This window comes from Gallus gallus, chromosome 2, assembly GCF_016699485.2.
Source record: "Gallus gallus isolate bGalGal1 chromosome 2, bGalGal1.mat.broiler.GRCg7b, whole genome shotgun sequence".
Taxonomy (NCBI): domain Eukaryota; kingdom Metazoa; phylum Chordata; class Aves; order Galliformes; family Phasianidae; genus Gallus; species Gallus gallus.
In genome coordinates this window covers 9,962,816-9,978,991 of record NC_052533.1, presented here as the reverse complement: position 1 = coordinate 9,978,991, position 16,176 = coordinate 9,962,816, and the positions used below count along the sequence as shown (strand labels likewise).

The 16,176-nt window shown below is 37.4% G+C and overlaps 1 protein-coding gene across 7 annotated transcripts in view; it reads left to right on the top strand.

Annotated features, from left to right (window-relative positions):
* DIP2C (disco interacting protein 2 homolog C) overlaps positions 1 to 16,176 on the top strand; it is a 288,455-nt gene that overhangs the window by 218,544 nt on the left and 53,735 nt on the right. For all 7 annotated transcript variants that reach the window (XM_015282142.4, XM_046937850.1, XM_046937849.1 and 4 more), the window contains 8 exons: positions 769 to 883; positions 5,219 to 5,358; positions 6,843 to 6,979; positions 9,207 to 9,415; positions 10,047 to 10,161; positions 12,551 to 12,752; positions 13,483 to 13,592; positions 14,376 to 14,456. In XM_015282142.4, coding sequence (XP_015137628.1) covers positions 769 to 883; positions 5,219 to 5,358; positions 6,843 to 6,979; positions 9,207 to 9,415; positions 10,047 to 10,161; positions 12,551 to 12,752; positions 13,483 to 13,592; positions 14,376 to 14,456 — 1,109 coding nt within the window. The remainder of the gene's footprint in view (positions 1 to 768; positions 884 to 5,218; positions 5,359 to 6,842; positions 6,980 to 9,206; positions 9,416 to 10,046; positions 10,162 to 12,550; positions 12,753 to 13,482; positions 13,593 to 14,375; positions 14,457 to 16,176) is intronic.

The following is a 16,176-nucleotide window of genomic DNA, read 5'->3' as shown; positions in this document are numbered from 1 at the left end:
CAGTCCATCAAAGAACAGGGAATGTTTTTCATCTTGCATCTAAAGTTTCAATCTTCAATCACCGTAGCTAAAATATTTAACAAAGTATAAGGTTTGTCTACTGCAAACTGTTTGATATTTACTGAAACAGTACTTAATTTTGAATTTTTTTAAATATATTTTTCTTTAGCTAATCCTGAAGCAAACTTGATATTCCGCATAACGTAAGTTGCAGCAAATCCAGTTTTGTTTAACATGACAGCCATGTACAAAAATGGAAGTAAATAACCTTAAGTTGTAGAAAGGATCAAAACATTTCTTCTATGGCTCTCAGATACAGAATGAACTGAGAATTTTAGGGGAATACCTATGCTGGTCTTGAGAACCACATCTGGATCACTCTATGACAAGTACTTGTAGAAACTGTTTTTCTTCACTGTTTAAGATATCAAGGCATAGGTGTTTTCCTTTTTGTAGTGGCTTGCTTTGGGTTTCTGAATTAAATCTTTAATTTGCCTCACCCTAAAAAGAAAAATTGTAATGACATTCATGTTATAAATCTGGCATTAATGGCTTTTCTGTGTAAGCAAAGTGAAAGGATTTTATGGTAAAAAATGAGTATTTATTCAATGTATGCACATACATATAGTTGTATCAGGTAAGGCTTCTTTCTTAGTGGGTTCTTTTTAACTTTTTCATTCAGAAAAGCCTAATATATTGAATAATAAGTTTGCAATTTGAATAGCATCACTTTAGAAATCAGACTATGATATTTTTTCCTTCCCTCAGGGTCTATTTCTTCCTGTGATGCATTTCTCAATGTCTTCCAAAGCAAAGGTCTGAGACAGGAGGTCATTTGTCCCTGCGCTAGTTCACCAGAAGCTCTCACTGTGGCTATCCGAAGGTACTGTGTTATACCTATATACAGTGAAACAAACCCACTGTACATTATGTGTGCTAATGTGAAAAGAAATGAAAAATGCATTCAAGGTTGAATCTCCTTACTTAACTGCTGAATGACATTTTTAGTTTTCATTTTGTTTTTGTCCAAACTGACATACAATAATTTGTAGTTTAGTAATTCAACCTAGTTAAAGCTTAGTAATTTTAACTTACTATGTAAAGAACACTTTATAACATTCCCGTTCCTGTCATTATGTCTAATTTTAAATAGAATGAAATTCAAAAGCTAATTCTGTAAAAAGAAATGGGGAAATGCCATCATAAGCATAAAATTAGTTAAAATATGGGATCTTAAATGGAACTGCTATTAAGGAAAATCGGACTTCAAACCAGTCTGTTTAAAGAGAATTACAGCATTCTGCAGATTGTTTTTGCCTAACTAGCACTTTATAACCAGTCATAAACTCTCAGTAATCATCTGGAAATGCCCTTTGAGTCTGTGGGATTTGTGCCTAAAAATAAAATTGAGAAATTCTAATAAAGCCATTAAGCATTATGTACAGGAATGTCCTTATGAAGCAGCCACCAGTCTTAGGGTGTTGTAAGACACAGTAAATACCCTAACCCGTCTGTTTTGGCAGCATTTTCACAAAGCCATGCCTTGAACAGTAGGCACTTTGTTTTTAAGTTCATATTTCTATCGCCATTTATGATTTTTTTTCACATGTTAAAACATGAAGTATAAAACTGTAAAGCACTGTAATAGAACTAAGCAAAATACTTCCTGCCACAAAGCTTAAATTATACTAAGTGAAACGTAACCAGATTTTCAGTTAGCTTTCCAACATAACAGCACAGGAAGAAGGACACAATGCCAAGAATGTGGTTGCCTTTCAGCCACATTATTAACCTAAAATGCCTGAAAGCTGTCCATCAGTGACTTATCCTGCCCAGGTCAGTTTTCTTTCTGCACTATCTATCTCAAAGAGACCATCACTCAGCTCCAATAGCCTTTCCCCCATTCTCAGCAGGTAGTAAGGAGTGAGTTGTGTTTCCCATGTGTTGGGTTTCTCTGCTGTAGGCTGTACAGCCCTTCACTCCCTCCACCCTTGGAAGTAACTGCTGTGTTTATGTGCAGCATACATTGTACATTCTGAATACTGATTAATGAGAGAGAGTTTTCATTTCCTGTATTAGAAATGGAAAATCTGCCCCAGATCACAAGTTATGCAGTGGGAGAACTCACTACGACTCAGTGTGCAGTGGATGGTTTGCCCTCTCTAGACTTAAACTCTGTGCTTATATCCATGTGAAGCACTAGAGATTCATTTTCAAATTAACTAGAATTGAGAGCTTACGTTTAAAAAAAAAAAAAAAAAGCACATAAAATAGCTGATAATTCAAAAAAAAAAGAGCATTTTTATCTTCAGTCCCTGAGTAAGTAATTACAGGGACATTTTTATTACAGAGAATGTTATTGAACATATACCTGCTTTTTTTGAAGTCTGGATAATGGCTGGGTAATGCCAGCTGAACCTGGGAGCTCTAGTATTTTTCATGTTATTCAAGCTGTCTCCAGCAACACTAAGGTCATTATCATACAAGTTCCAAAGAGTTGCAGCTGAAGTATACTTTAAAATGACTGCCCACAGAGCACAGATCCAGATTGCTCCCTGTTAATGCTCTGACTCTTAAAATCTATGGTGTAATTCTACTGATCTTCCTGCAAGGAGGTGTAACAAAACCAATTCTCTGTTGAAATACCCTTGTAGTTTAGAGAAAGACAGTCAGTAATAGACTAATAGGTACTTTACCTTTAGAGATGAATCATAAAGCCTAATATTTAAAGGAATGTCTCATGCAAATACTTCTTTATGGTATTCCCATTTGGTTTGCTGCATGAGTCTGAACCTGCTTGCTTAAGGGAGTGCAAAAGTACATGTCTGTTGCCATTCTAACAAATGACAAAAAGTAGCAATAATTTGTATCTCTAAATGGTAGTAATAACTGTTCTTAAAATGCTCTATAGCTACTCAGTATGAACAGAGCAACTTTGAAGTAGGTAAATGTCCTTACTGCATGGCTGAGGAAACTAAAGGGGCAGGTTTGACTGGCTTATGCTAAATTAGCATATAGAGTAGGTGGAATTACACCTTTGTTTACCTAGGAAGCAGTCTGATAGAATTCCAAAACTGGCATGAAAAATATTGCGTGTGTAAAGAAAACCCTTGTGGATTTCACAGACAGGACAAAATAGAGGCTGCTGCATGGCAGGACTGTGGCTCACAGGATGCTTTGACAGGCTGCCTGCTGCAGCTGAGCTGCGAGGTGCTTAGCTCTCCAGCTCGCACCTACACCTCGTTCCTTCCTGTTCCCTCTTGGTAACTACTTGCCTCCAAGAGGAGGCTCAGGCTGAGCTAACTGGTGACTTGCTGAGGGATCGACCTCAAACTACCAGCATACTCTAAAATAACAGCTCTAGAATACCTGACCTTGGCACCAAATTCTTCTGCTTCCATTGTGCTGTGCTCCTTGTTCACCTGGGAAAGCTCTTACCTCAGCCCAGGCCGCACCAAGGGCAGCTCTGTTGAACAGGCCCATCTTGATCCTAACTGGCCTCATGCTTCCAGCTTCTCTCCCTTGCATACCTTGTCTTTTACTTAAATAAAAATAACATTTTAAAATTTACTGATTTTTTTTTTAAGTTAATTAAAGAAACAGCCAGTGCCTTTCGGGGCTGCATCCACTCTTAATTTTAGCAACCTTTGGGTGTGATAAGTAACTCAAAAAAATGTGTGTGAGGAAAATCTAGGTGTTCTCTACTCGCAGCAGGTTGTGAGCATCTTGTGTGTCTGCAGGAGACCAGCACTCTCTTTTTATATTTAAGATGTCCTGAGCAGTAAAATGTGCTTTTCGAGGAGCAAGGGTGAGAGGAAGTTGATCAATTAATGTGGCTGAAAGTTCCTTTGACATGATGAGAATGTTATTTATCACAGCTGCTTGTTTGCTTGCGCCATTTGTTATGCTCTAATGCATTTTCAAGCGTGCCCACATCCTTCTGTGTTGACAATGTCACTTGAGAAATATGCCTTGTAAAATGTATTAATTGAAATTTATAGTGCTTATGTGAACATGGGCTAAGGCTAAGGCCCATCTAATATTTCAAGCACAGCAGAGGAGAAATGTCACATGAAAGAACATTGTGAAGAAATCATTGTGTTATGATGGACTACTTAAGAAAAATGCAGAATCTTGAAGGGGCTATTGGCAAGTTTATAGATTTTGAAAATAGCTGGAGTCCAGCTGCTTTACATGGATGCTTTATCCACACTCAAATCAGCATCATGTTAGCGTCCAGTTGTGCATTTCCAAGTACCCAACAGTATAAGTATCTTTTCAGACATGAAAAGTCTTGACATATTCCTCTGGCTTAGTAGTTAGCGTATGTCAACATTTGCTTGCTCAAGCCACACTCTATATATGTAATCATTGTATTTACTGACACAGCAAGGGGTTTTATATTGAAACAAGCTGACAGCTTGTGCTAATGCTGTGAGACTGTATGGAACATCAGGAGTGAATGTGAGCAAACTGAGGTGTTACTGAGTGGCTGCATTCACAGCATTTTGACCAGGTCTGATGAAACAGCAATTTGTTTTCATTTTCAGGGGGTAAGTTAAAATAGGAATAATTAAATTACATGCATTAAAATAAAGGTGATGAAGTCCTTGCAGTTTCTACAGATACTTGGCAGTAAATCTATTAAAACCTAATTTCTTCTGCTTAGTAATTGTATGTGTTTAAGTATTTTGAGTGGGAAATCTCATCAGTGAGTTAAAGATAAAAGATTTGCATTCTAATCTTGGCTTTGTTACCAGCATGCTAGAGGTAGGCTTTTATTCTGCCAGGTGAGCTTTGTTTCCTAATTTTAGGTTGGCCCTAACTAAGAAAGTAATATGCAGAGACTTTGTCAAGTTATTTACTAATTATTTCCAAATATTTAGAATGCAGCTGCCTTCTACACCGTCTACACTGCCTTTCCATAATTTTAAAGTAAGTCAAAAGCCCTTTCCTTGGCTAATCAAGCAGTCTGTAAATCTATTTGAAAACAAATACAAGCTCTTTATGTGAATATTAGGCATTACTTTCGCCTCTGCAGCCGCATATGTGGGGGTAACTACTGAGTGGGAGAGTTGCTAGATGTCATTACTCAAAAATGGGGAAAAAAATAAAGCTATTTCAAACTCTCAAATAGAGGAGTGTTTTCAGTATTAATCCATTAAGTAAATGCTTACATCTGCCTGATGGTGCATGATGTTATAAACCATGGTTGCAGGCCAACAGATGACAGCAATCAACCACCAGGCAGAGGAGTTCTGTCCATGCATGGTCTCACATATGGAGTGATTCGGGTGGACTCTGAAGAAAAGCTGTCTGTTCTGACTGTCCAGGATGTTGGCTTAGTGATGCCAGGAGGTAAGGATTGAAAGAACTTTGTTTGAAACTTACTATGAGTCAATTTATTGGTTTAATTACTTACGTGGTAAGTCATAGAAAGCTTTAGGATTGGACTGTGCATACTTGGAAAAAAAAGTCTAAAAGCCTTAACTTGTGAAACTATGGCTTGGAAAACCAAGATTTCTTATCTATATTTACTTCTCTGAATCCCTTTCCATGCATTAATGGCATGCTTTAAGCAGCCTTACACTGCATCAAAACATTGATTCCTTAACTGTGAGGTACAGAAAATAGAACAAGTTGAGAAAATCCTATAACCTATTCTAAGGGTCAACCAAATTGCTATCTGAGGGCTTGCAGAATATTTTTTCCAAAAATACTGAGCTATCACTGTCATCAGCAAGAGGAGGTATGACTGAACAATTCATGCTGATAGATTTGTACTGAAGCCTGTACTTCTAAAGCTGAGGATAAGATTCTTCATAAGAGCTAAATTTTAAATGATAAGTTATGGAGACAAGAAAAAGGTAACACCGTAGTTTTTCATAACAGAATGTCTGTTATGTATCAAGTGAATAAAACATAAATTATGCATCTTAAAACATTTCAATTGAGCAACTTAAAGTACAGATTGTTGTCTAATAGCGATCATATCAGATATTAGTATAGATGTACTGTCTTGCACCTCATACTATATACTAATAATTTCAGGGAAAGTGCACGCTCTTGTTTGTCCTTGGAGTGAGAGAAAGGTCATTCAAGATTCTTCATGCTCATATTTGAAGACATGTTGACACATTGTTGGTCTCCCTTGTTCATCTTCCCAACTATGAAGTCTACACTTGCTGGACTCCTGCTCCAGCTGTAGCAGCATAGCTGTTTCTTATTTGTGTGGCTTACACACAAAATGATGTTTCTTCCTCAGGCCAGTGCTTTCTTATCCCTCCTGTTTAGCTCTGTTTGCCTCCGCAGTCCTGTAAGACCAGTCTGAGCTCTGATAAATTCTTAGCAAAGCAACAGTACCAGTCTGCTATAACATCTTGATCTTTCATATGGTGTTACTTGCTACTTAGTGAGAGGTGTATTTCCTGGTTGCCTGCCTCCCTGGCAGTATTATTAAGAATGCCCATAGAGTAGTTCATTTTGCTCTGACTGCACCAAGTCTGGTCTTTGATAAGCAAAACTGGGAGCATAGTCACACTTCACAACAATATTACAAACCGACTGAGGTTTTAGGTAGCAAGGGAGGTTAGATTTTGTTTTCAGTTAAATGATTGAGTTTACATAAAGATCTTTGCATTCTTTTTGTAAATGTTATATGTAATGTAAATAATATTTTTTTTAAAGCGTTCAACATCTTAGAGTTTGAGAGACAGATTGTTGGTTAGTGGCTAAATATAATCTACTTATCTCAACTCCACCACAGTGTCTTTCTTGCAGCGTTTATATTATACTATAGTTAGTTTTATAATATATTTTAAAGTCATTTGCTCTTTCCCTAGCTATAATGTGTTCAGTAAAGCCAGATGGAATTCCTCAGCTCTGTAAAACAGATGAAATAGGAGAACTATGTGTATGTGCTATTGCAACGGGTACATCGTATTATGGACTCTCGGGCATGACCAAAAACACTTTTGAGGTAAGCTGGCAAAAATGCTATGTAAAATACTTCCTTTTTAACTTTCTAAGGGTAATATTTCACTTAAAATACTGACAGTAATAATATTAGAATATCAGCAATAATCAGTGCCTGTGGTTTGGGACCTTAGCCAGATAATCCTCACTGAATCCCATTTCATTAAGTGCAAAAACAGATCTCTCTGTGGGTTTACTTCTGGCTCTAAGGGCCAGAATAATTTTGGAAGAAGATACCAGGTGCCGAAACAGTCACAGGAAAAGCAGGAAGAAAGGCAAAGTTCAAAAGGTAATAATGTACATCAGCTAGCTGCATGCAGAATTGGATTGTTGCAAGCAGTAGGAAAGCTGCTGTATGTCCTTAAAAGCAGTCTCCATCATTTCCACAGCCCAGCCTGCATTTAAAGCCTGCATTTACACAGAAACCTGACAGACACAGCCTTCAAGACATATCTGAATAGTGAAGATAACTTTTCCTAATTAGTGCCCCCCACCTGCTTTTATTTGAACAGCCTGAGGTGAAAACTTCTGTGCTTTGTGTGATCTGTCTTCCAGTACATTTCAGCAGCAGCGTAGGCTGCTGTACTGACAGCTCGTTGTACCTGCTCACTTGTTCTCATTAACTTCTGTTGAAGCCAGGAAGAAATGGTGGACAAATCAGAGGAACAGTGAAGAATATTCAGCTGAGACTTTTATTCATTCACATTCTCATTATTTTCTCTTTAAATATTTGAGGAAAATTTAAGAAAAGTGTATTTACATTTCTGTTAACAAATGTTCTTTCTAATATTATTATATTTTATGGACTACGCATGTCTAACATCTCCTGCAAAATGGTTTCAGCTTTCCTTATGCAGAACTGAATATTGTAAACATAATACATTAAATAATTAATGGGTGCTGATAGATATAATTCTCCATTCTGCTACTGATGCCAAGAATCCTACTACGCTATTGTGACCTGAAATTTGTAGATCGTTGATTACTGTGCTACAAGAGCAATTAGCAGTACCCATTGTGAATGATAATCCCAGATCTGACATATTTCAGGGTAGAAAGGTACTTACATTCATTCTGGAGTACTTGCTGTAATTATAAAATCATTCATAATTCATAACTGGATCTGCAGTTGAACAGTGCATTTAGAGTTATTCCAAATGGTAAGCAAATAAATTACCACTGAGTCAGCAGGACTACTCATTTTTGAAGTTAAGCACGTTCTTAAGAACCCTCATCAAGTGGGACTCTCTTCTCTTTTATGGTGTAATTTGTATTGCAGGTAGCAGTCTGAGGTTTGTGTTGCTGAGATGAGTTATGGCTGAGGGTGTACAAGCTTTAAATCTGCTCAGGAGGAGCCACCTGTGAGCATCTGGCAGCAGAATTTGACCTTTATTTTCAGATGAGCCCTGGAGGACTCTTTGTAGTCATGGTCTTCCACCTGCCATTGTCATAAAGAACTTACATTTGGACTGTTTCAGTTTTTAAAGAAAAGATAGTAGGGAAGTGTGCTTGTGTCAGAATACAATCCAAGTAGCTCACGAGAAGAATAATGCTGAGCTAAATGGTATGAGAAAAACAGAATAAATTGACATGGATAGAAATTATCCCATGAAACTCATCTATACATTTGGTGTTCAAAAGATTGGAGTTGCTGTAGAGGACTTTTTTCATTTTCTGACATTAACAGAGGTACTGTGAGGACTTAATTGACCTTAGATAAAAGCATCAAGAGTCATTAAAATACAGTACCTAAAAATAGCTTTACTTCTAGCCTGTTTATTTTTCTTTACTACATTGAAATTGAGTATGAGATACTGAAACGAGTATTTACTGTCATGTTTGCTATTTACTTACTGAGGTACTCTGTGTAGCACCTCCCATTAATTTTGCTTAGTGCAACATGTTTGTTATTTTTTAATTCAATACTATTTACCTTGATTAATTGATTGATTGATTGACTTAGGTCAGAAATTATTTACAAGCCATAGCTAGGGAAAATGCATTTGGTAAGCAGAGTGAGGCTGAACTTGCCAAGGCTCAGATACTGAGAATTATACACTGTAGCACAGGAATTTCTCAGTGTTCTGTTTTTGGTCATAGAAAATAAAAGAATATCATCAGAGACTTATTTACTTTATTCCAAAGGAGCTGTCTGAAAAACCACACCTGAAATACTAAGCAGTATCATTTCAGTCTATAGAATTGATAACTTGTGTTTCTGTGTCTTAAAGGTGTTTCCTATGACCAGTTCTGGTGGCCCTATCACTGAATATCCGTTTATAAGGACTGGACTACTAGGCTTTATAGGACCGGGTGGACTTGTCTTTGTTATTGGCAAAATGGATGGTTTGATGGTTGTCAGTGGAAGAAGACATAATGCTGATGACATTGTAGCAACAGCACTGGCAGTGGAACCAATGAAATTTGTCTACAGGGGCAGGTTTGATCCTTTTTCTTACTTTATGTAGAAATCCCTATTTTGCTTAGACTAGGTGAAAGTGACCCAAAATGCTCCCAAAAGGCAGTGTCTAATCTGCACAGGGCTTTCTGTTGCTGATAAAACAGGCATGCTATGAAATTTCTTTGCAGTTTCTCTACATTACTGTTTATATGGCTAGAGGCAGGAGACAGCAGAGGAAAACCTAAGTCATAGCTGAGGTAGACTTTAAATATTAAAATCCAAAACTGTCATTTTAAAAATTTCCAGTAGAACAAATGGTTAATTCTGAACTTGTTTCCAAGATATGGCTGAAGAAGGTATTTGTGCTGGCAGCTACATAAATGCTTATAAGCAGCCTTGGTGACACATAAATTTAGCTCTCTTTTTATCCTAAGGTTTACTTCTTGAGCTCTGCTGTTATTGTGTCCTTACTAATGAGTTCAGAACAAGATTCTATATATCGTATATATATTGTTGTTGCTTTTTTCCCCTTAAATAAAATGCTTATGAATGCATCAATCCTCTGAGTAATAAATAACAAAATCATTGCTACAGAGGGTTATTTTAGAAGGCAGGTTCTTATTGTCATCTATCCTGGCAATAAATACTCTTCCTTCCTTGTCTCCTATAGAATAGCAGTGTTTTCAGTGAGTGTGCTGCACGATGAAAGGATAGTTATTGTTGCTGAGCAAAGGCCGGATTCCACGGAGGAAGACAGTTTTCAGTGGATGAGCAGAGTCCTGCAGGTAATGCTTTTAATGTATGTTTAGAAGCTGCTTTTCCTATTTCTTTTTTTTCAATTGAACATTTAGACCTTCACAGTAACCTGACATTTGTGTTTGAGCGATTGTGAGCACAGCTTCAGTCACACTTCCACCTTCCTGCTAAGCACGAAATGAGCTTCTTCTGGGTGACAGTTCCTGTCCAGACCACATATGTCCAGTGTGTAAAACATAACTAAAGTGCTGTAAGAAAGCAGGGATGAATTGAAGCAAGTAATAGCAAAAAGGCAGTAGCATGTAGTCATGAGAATATAGTAATTCATTACTACAAAAATGTAATGAATGAATGCATGTATACTTACTTTTTAAAGCTAACAAACTCTTACTAAACAAAGTTTGGCACTGTTATGGAGTTGACCTTATCAAAAGTATATATACGTAACTGAACTAGATCTTCAGATTTGTTTTTAATAAATGGAAAAGAATTATGTGTTTCTAGTGTACCATGGTAAAGTAAACTCTTTGAGAAACAGCCTAAAAAAGACTATTTCTTTCCACTGCAGTGAAGGGAAGGGATCGATTAGCTCAGATGTAGGCGTCTATGATAAGGCTATCCGTATAGAGGACACGTATTGCAAGGAATCCCATTCTGGATGCGTGGTGGATCACACAAAGCACATGCCACCAGGAGAGAGAATATTCTCAGAGTATGAAGTTTTCTTATCTTGAACAACATAGCAGATACAGACTCCATGCAAGTTCTGGCATCTGTAATCAAAAGTCATTCTTCTTCTTCAGCAATGTGCCAAATGCCAGAATGGGAAAGGTGACAGTTTTGAATGACCCATGAGGTTTTTCAGGTTATGTGCCACAGAGATAGCTATCAAAGCAAACAGTGCAGAAGTCATTCATGTATAAGAGCCCTCATCCCACCAGAGTTGGGCATTGCTCTCCACACACTTCTAGCAGCCACACGATGGTGTGTTTTAATTAGTTGTTTACCCTATAACAGTTTTCTTTCAAGGTAATGTCAAGTGAGGACCCCATGATTTATCACTGCTCTTCAGAAACCTACAAATAACATTATGACTGGGATTTGATGCTACAGATTTCTGACAGAAACATGAGACATTGCTTCCTGGTTGTCATGCGTATCTAATTATTGCTCATCTTTAATGTGGGGGCTATGTAGAACAGCAGTGAGATGACCCTGTACTGTCATGAGATCTACCACTACTAAAACTGCAGTGATTGTAAAACAAGTAACTGCTTTATTATTCTTTACAATCAAATCAATAAAAATAAACCAAAGAGAAGACAAAAGCAAAGCATTATATAGAGTGACTATAGAAGTACTCAGTAATTTATTGGTCTACACTTAAGTACATGACTATAAATCATTATTTGATTGATGGAACATAGATTGCATCTTTAAAGCAACAAATGTATGCATTTACATTTCTCGTGGTTAAAAATTAAGGTGCAAGTTAAGTCAATTATATTTCTGAACGTTTAAATTCTCATTAGAGATGCTGTCTGTGATTTGATTCCCAGTCTGCTTGGGTGTCAGAAGTTGTTTTTCTAACTCAGTGGCTGCAATTTTTGCACCCAGTGTAAGGAAAATAACCAGTTAAAGTGTGAATGGAATTAAAATCTATGAGCATGCATATTCATGTTTAGCTGGATGAATTACACACATACTGAACATGACTGATTTTTGAAAGTGGTGCAGTTGACCCCACTTTTCAGACAATGAATGTGGTTACCATAAGAGTCAAAAATCCTTTTTTTTTTCAGGTTCTCATTCAAAAGGTTTTGTTTCAAGTCAGTACTTTTGTAGTTTTCCCTTATGTTGCGTAAGTTCACATTTCTGCCTGAGGATCTTCTACAGAGTAATCAGGGAGCAAAACAGAGTTTTTATCTTGGCAAATTAAAAATTCATAAGCTGCATACATCAGTAGCTGCTCTGTGATACATGTGAGCATTCACCACTTTTCTCTGCTCCACAAGATGGACTGGATGTTAAGTTGATAGGAACCCTTTGAACGTTAATTCTGAGAAGTGTACGGGTTGAAATCTGTTTCACGTGAGTTCTCAGACATCCTAATGATAAATCTCCAGGATACTACTATCATTTGTCTGAGAAGTGCATTTCTTAATAGATTTCCATGTATTTGGCACTAGGCTTTTGTATACCTTTTTTATCTTCTGGAATGAGTGTAACAACATCAGCGTTACATTTCCATCCACCTGTTCCCAATGAAAAGAACCTCCTTATCGCAGGCACTGCTGAAGTGTCTTTCTACTGCCGGTTAATTATTAGGGTTGTTTAATGCAGCAATTCAGAGTAACACATTTATTATAATGATGAAAAATTAGCCTTTCATTAGAATCGACTTCCTGCTTGTTTCAGGCTATTGACAGTATTCATCAAGTGGGAGTCTACTGCTTAGCTCTGGTACCAGCCAACACACTCCCCAAGACGCCTCTGGGAGGAATACACCTATCAGAAACCAAACAGCTTTTCTTGGAAGGGTCGCTGCATCCTTGTAACGTGCTGATGTGTCCCCACACATGCGTAACAAATCTGCCTAAACCAAGGCAAAAACAACCAGGTAAGATGAGTGGGAACAAAGCAATTGTGGCTTTATACTTTGTGCTTATGGTACAGTAAAGAGTGAAATCAAGTAACTGTTTATGTAGGTGAGAATCAGCTCCATCAGCTGTTCATGTTAAGGATACTAGGCGGAGTCTATGAAGAGTATGTTCAAAAGGAAAAATGCTGTAAAACGCTCTTCATTAGTAAAGGTGAAATTTTTGCTGCTCCGAGGCACTACTTGGAGCACAGCTGAAGTTCTTCACATAATCCTGTGCTTAAAGTATATACTGAGACTGAAACAGAAAAACAGCCTCCAAATAAGCCAAGTTTATAAAACAGAAGTAGAGAGGAAGAAGGTAGCTGACACTAAATAACAAAGTTAGAAGAATAATGAGTAGTTAAAAACGGATTGTGAATCAAGTGAAACCAAGAATTCTGATTAGTTTTTTTTACCTTAGGAGGGAAGTTCTGCTTTATTTTTACAGTAGGTATATCTGAGGGGAAAACCAAGCTAGTTTTAAGATGAGCTCTGCAGTTAAATATGTGTATTGATATAGTAGAGATGGGGTGAATCCTGACCTGTCTTCCAGGTATATCGACCAAAATTTGTATCGACAGAGATACGCTCATGGTTTTGTGCTGTGGATAGCAGTGAGGGAAATTTGTAGTACAAAAGAAATACAAATAATTTCCATCCACAAGCAAAGAGTTTTTGTTGCATCTAACACATCCCTGATTTATTCTAGAAATTGGCCCTGCCTCTGTGATGGTGGGGAACTTGGTCTCTGGAAAAAGAATTGCCCAGGCCAGTGGTAGAGATCTGGGGCAAATAGAAGATAATGATCAAGCCAGAAAGGTAAGGAGAACTTTTCTAATATGTCTTCTATTTAGTTAATTAGCAACAGGAGACATAGCAGTACACAGATTGTATAGTTATTTCAGAATTGGTTTATTACATGTTAATATTAACAAACTAACACATTTTAAGAAGCACTTTACAAATAAATATAAAATAGATCTGAGAGGAGATCACTGCTTTTCACGTGTATGCGTTGTTTTACTGGGGTACATGGGAGAACAGAAAATACATGGTAGAATGTGGTAATGAGGCTTTTATCAGAAATCACCCTCTATTATGTTTTCATTACTAAGTAGAGTGGAGTCCAAGAAATCTAATTTGCATATATGGTCATGACTTTTTTTTAGTTTTTATTTTGATTCTGTTTCAATTCAGCTCTTTTGGGAGCTTATGTGAGTGATAAAATTACTAAATTCTAAACTGTTTCTGTCTATATATCTATATGTGTATTTACAGTAAGACAAAGGAGTAAGATTAAGAACAAAAATTGTCCTTAAATTCTGAGAGATTAGTAAGAAGTTCTTTATTGTTTTGAAAGTATACGTAGAATGTACCACCATCTCAGCAGTGACCTAAGTTCCAGAGAGGCCTCTATTGCTGTGCCAGAGCACCTTGCTATAAATATGCATGATAAGAGAATCAATTTGTGTTTAGTGTTTCATAGTTACTGACATAAAACTTAGAATATAGATAGGAAAGATAAATTCACAAAAAATAAATGTGTTTTTTTAAACCTGAGAAATTATTTAGTGCCATGACTGTTACTCTTCTTTCTTTTAGTTTCTCTTCCTCTCAGAAGTTTTACAGTGGAGAGCTCAGACAACTCCTGACCATGTGCTTTACACTCTACTTAACTGCAGGGTAAGCAGTGAAGGCCAGCGCTCTGACAAGCTGCAATGTGGCAAGTGACATGCTGGTGTTCCAAATGCACCTGCTTGTGCTGTGTCTGGACATGGCTCTTTCTGTTTCTTTTTCCATTAATACCCAGCTGCTATATTTCGTGTCCATGGAGGCAGAGAGGAAAAGAGAATAATAATTGCCAAGTATCAAAATACAGATTGCTTTTGTATCAGGCACCCCATCTTACACATTTCTCATTTCTTTTTCTACCACATGCATGTGGGTGAGCTGCAACTGCAAATCTGTTTCAATACTCTTCCTTCTGATACTGAAGAGTAGTCCTTAGTACTGCTCACAGTCTTGGTTTCTAATTTGAAAAGCACAAACTTGATGAAATCAAATCACTTTTTCTACATAAAGTGGTGATTATTGGTTTTGAGACTGGGCCATCTGCAAGGAGATGCAAGAATGGAGAAGGGAGTTAAAGAGAAGAGGTGTGTTCAGAATCCAGACGGGTCTGCAGAGGATCACTTGTGCGTCTCTCTGCATAACTTGATGCCAACCTGCCACAACCTTTCATTGATTATCAAAAATGAATTACTTCATATCAAAAGGTACAGGGCTCAAGTTTACTGAGAGTGGATGATGACAGGCTTCCTAGACAACTGTAGGTGACAAACCATTAATTCCCAAGACCACTGCAGAGCAGGAAAGCCTGATTTCAAACCACCCTGCCTTAGTACCTATAGACATATCTGTCAAAACTGGGAAAGGTATCTAGTATGTGAGGGCCTTATGGAAAGGAGGGGCTTGAGATATTCACCTGTTCAACCTGGAATAGCAGGCATTTGTTCTTAGCCCATATGGTCCCTGAATAACTTAGGTGGTATCCTGAGCCTCCAGAATTCGTGAACATCTGCTAGATGACCAGTTATTGTACTTACAGGATATGCTCCCCTATTACCGTGGTGGTATGGAAGTTCAGTTTGAGGCTACTAATGAGTCATTAAGGTAATTTTTAATTCAGAGGAGTAGCTAGCAGTATGTGAAGATTTCCATTTTTACAGACAATGGTGAAGTAGTGATTTATTTGTCTGTGACAAAGCAGAAAAGTTGAGAGATAATGCTGCTCATAGATGCAGTATTACAACATTATTACAACATTGAATGAGTGGATTGTTCTGTCCTGTAAGTGAGGAGCAGAGATACTATGAGAAAGAAACAGTGCTGTCCCATCTCCTCCACGCAGGCTGTTGCTTTTGAGCTTTAAGTAATGCCAGATTTTGCATGCTGGCAGAAAGATTCACACAGTGGGAAGGAAGGATCCAATGTGGAGAGTGAGGATTAATAAAATAATTGATTGTTCCTTAGAAGTGGAAAAACAGTTCAGTTTTGAAATTCAGTTTCTCTGCTCCTTTAATACTCCCAGCGTGGAGTATGTCCTCTTGTGAAATTTGAGAGGTTTATTGTTTTATGGAGAGATTCAATGTCTAATGGAAAGGAGTGACAGGGATGGTGAGTTTTAGCCTAAGCAGATTTTATTACCCATCTTGAATCTTAGTTCATTTGTAACTTTTCCCTTTTTGTCTTCCTTGCATCTTGTATGTACACATTGTTCTCAAACATCCGGACATCTCACAGCTGGTGACTAACAGAAATTCACTGAGATCAGAGGTTTGCTGTAACCCAAGCATTCTGAGAAATTAGATTGCTAATTTAGCGCATTGCCCTGTTTTTATGG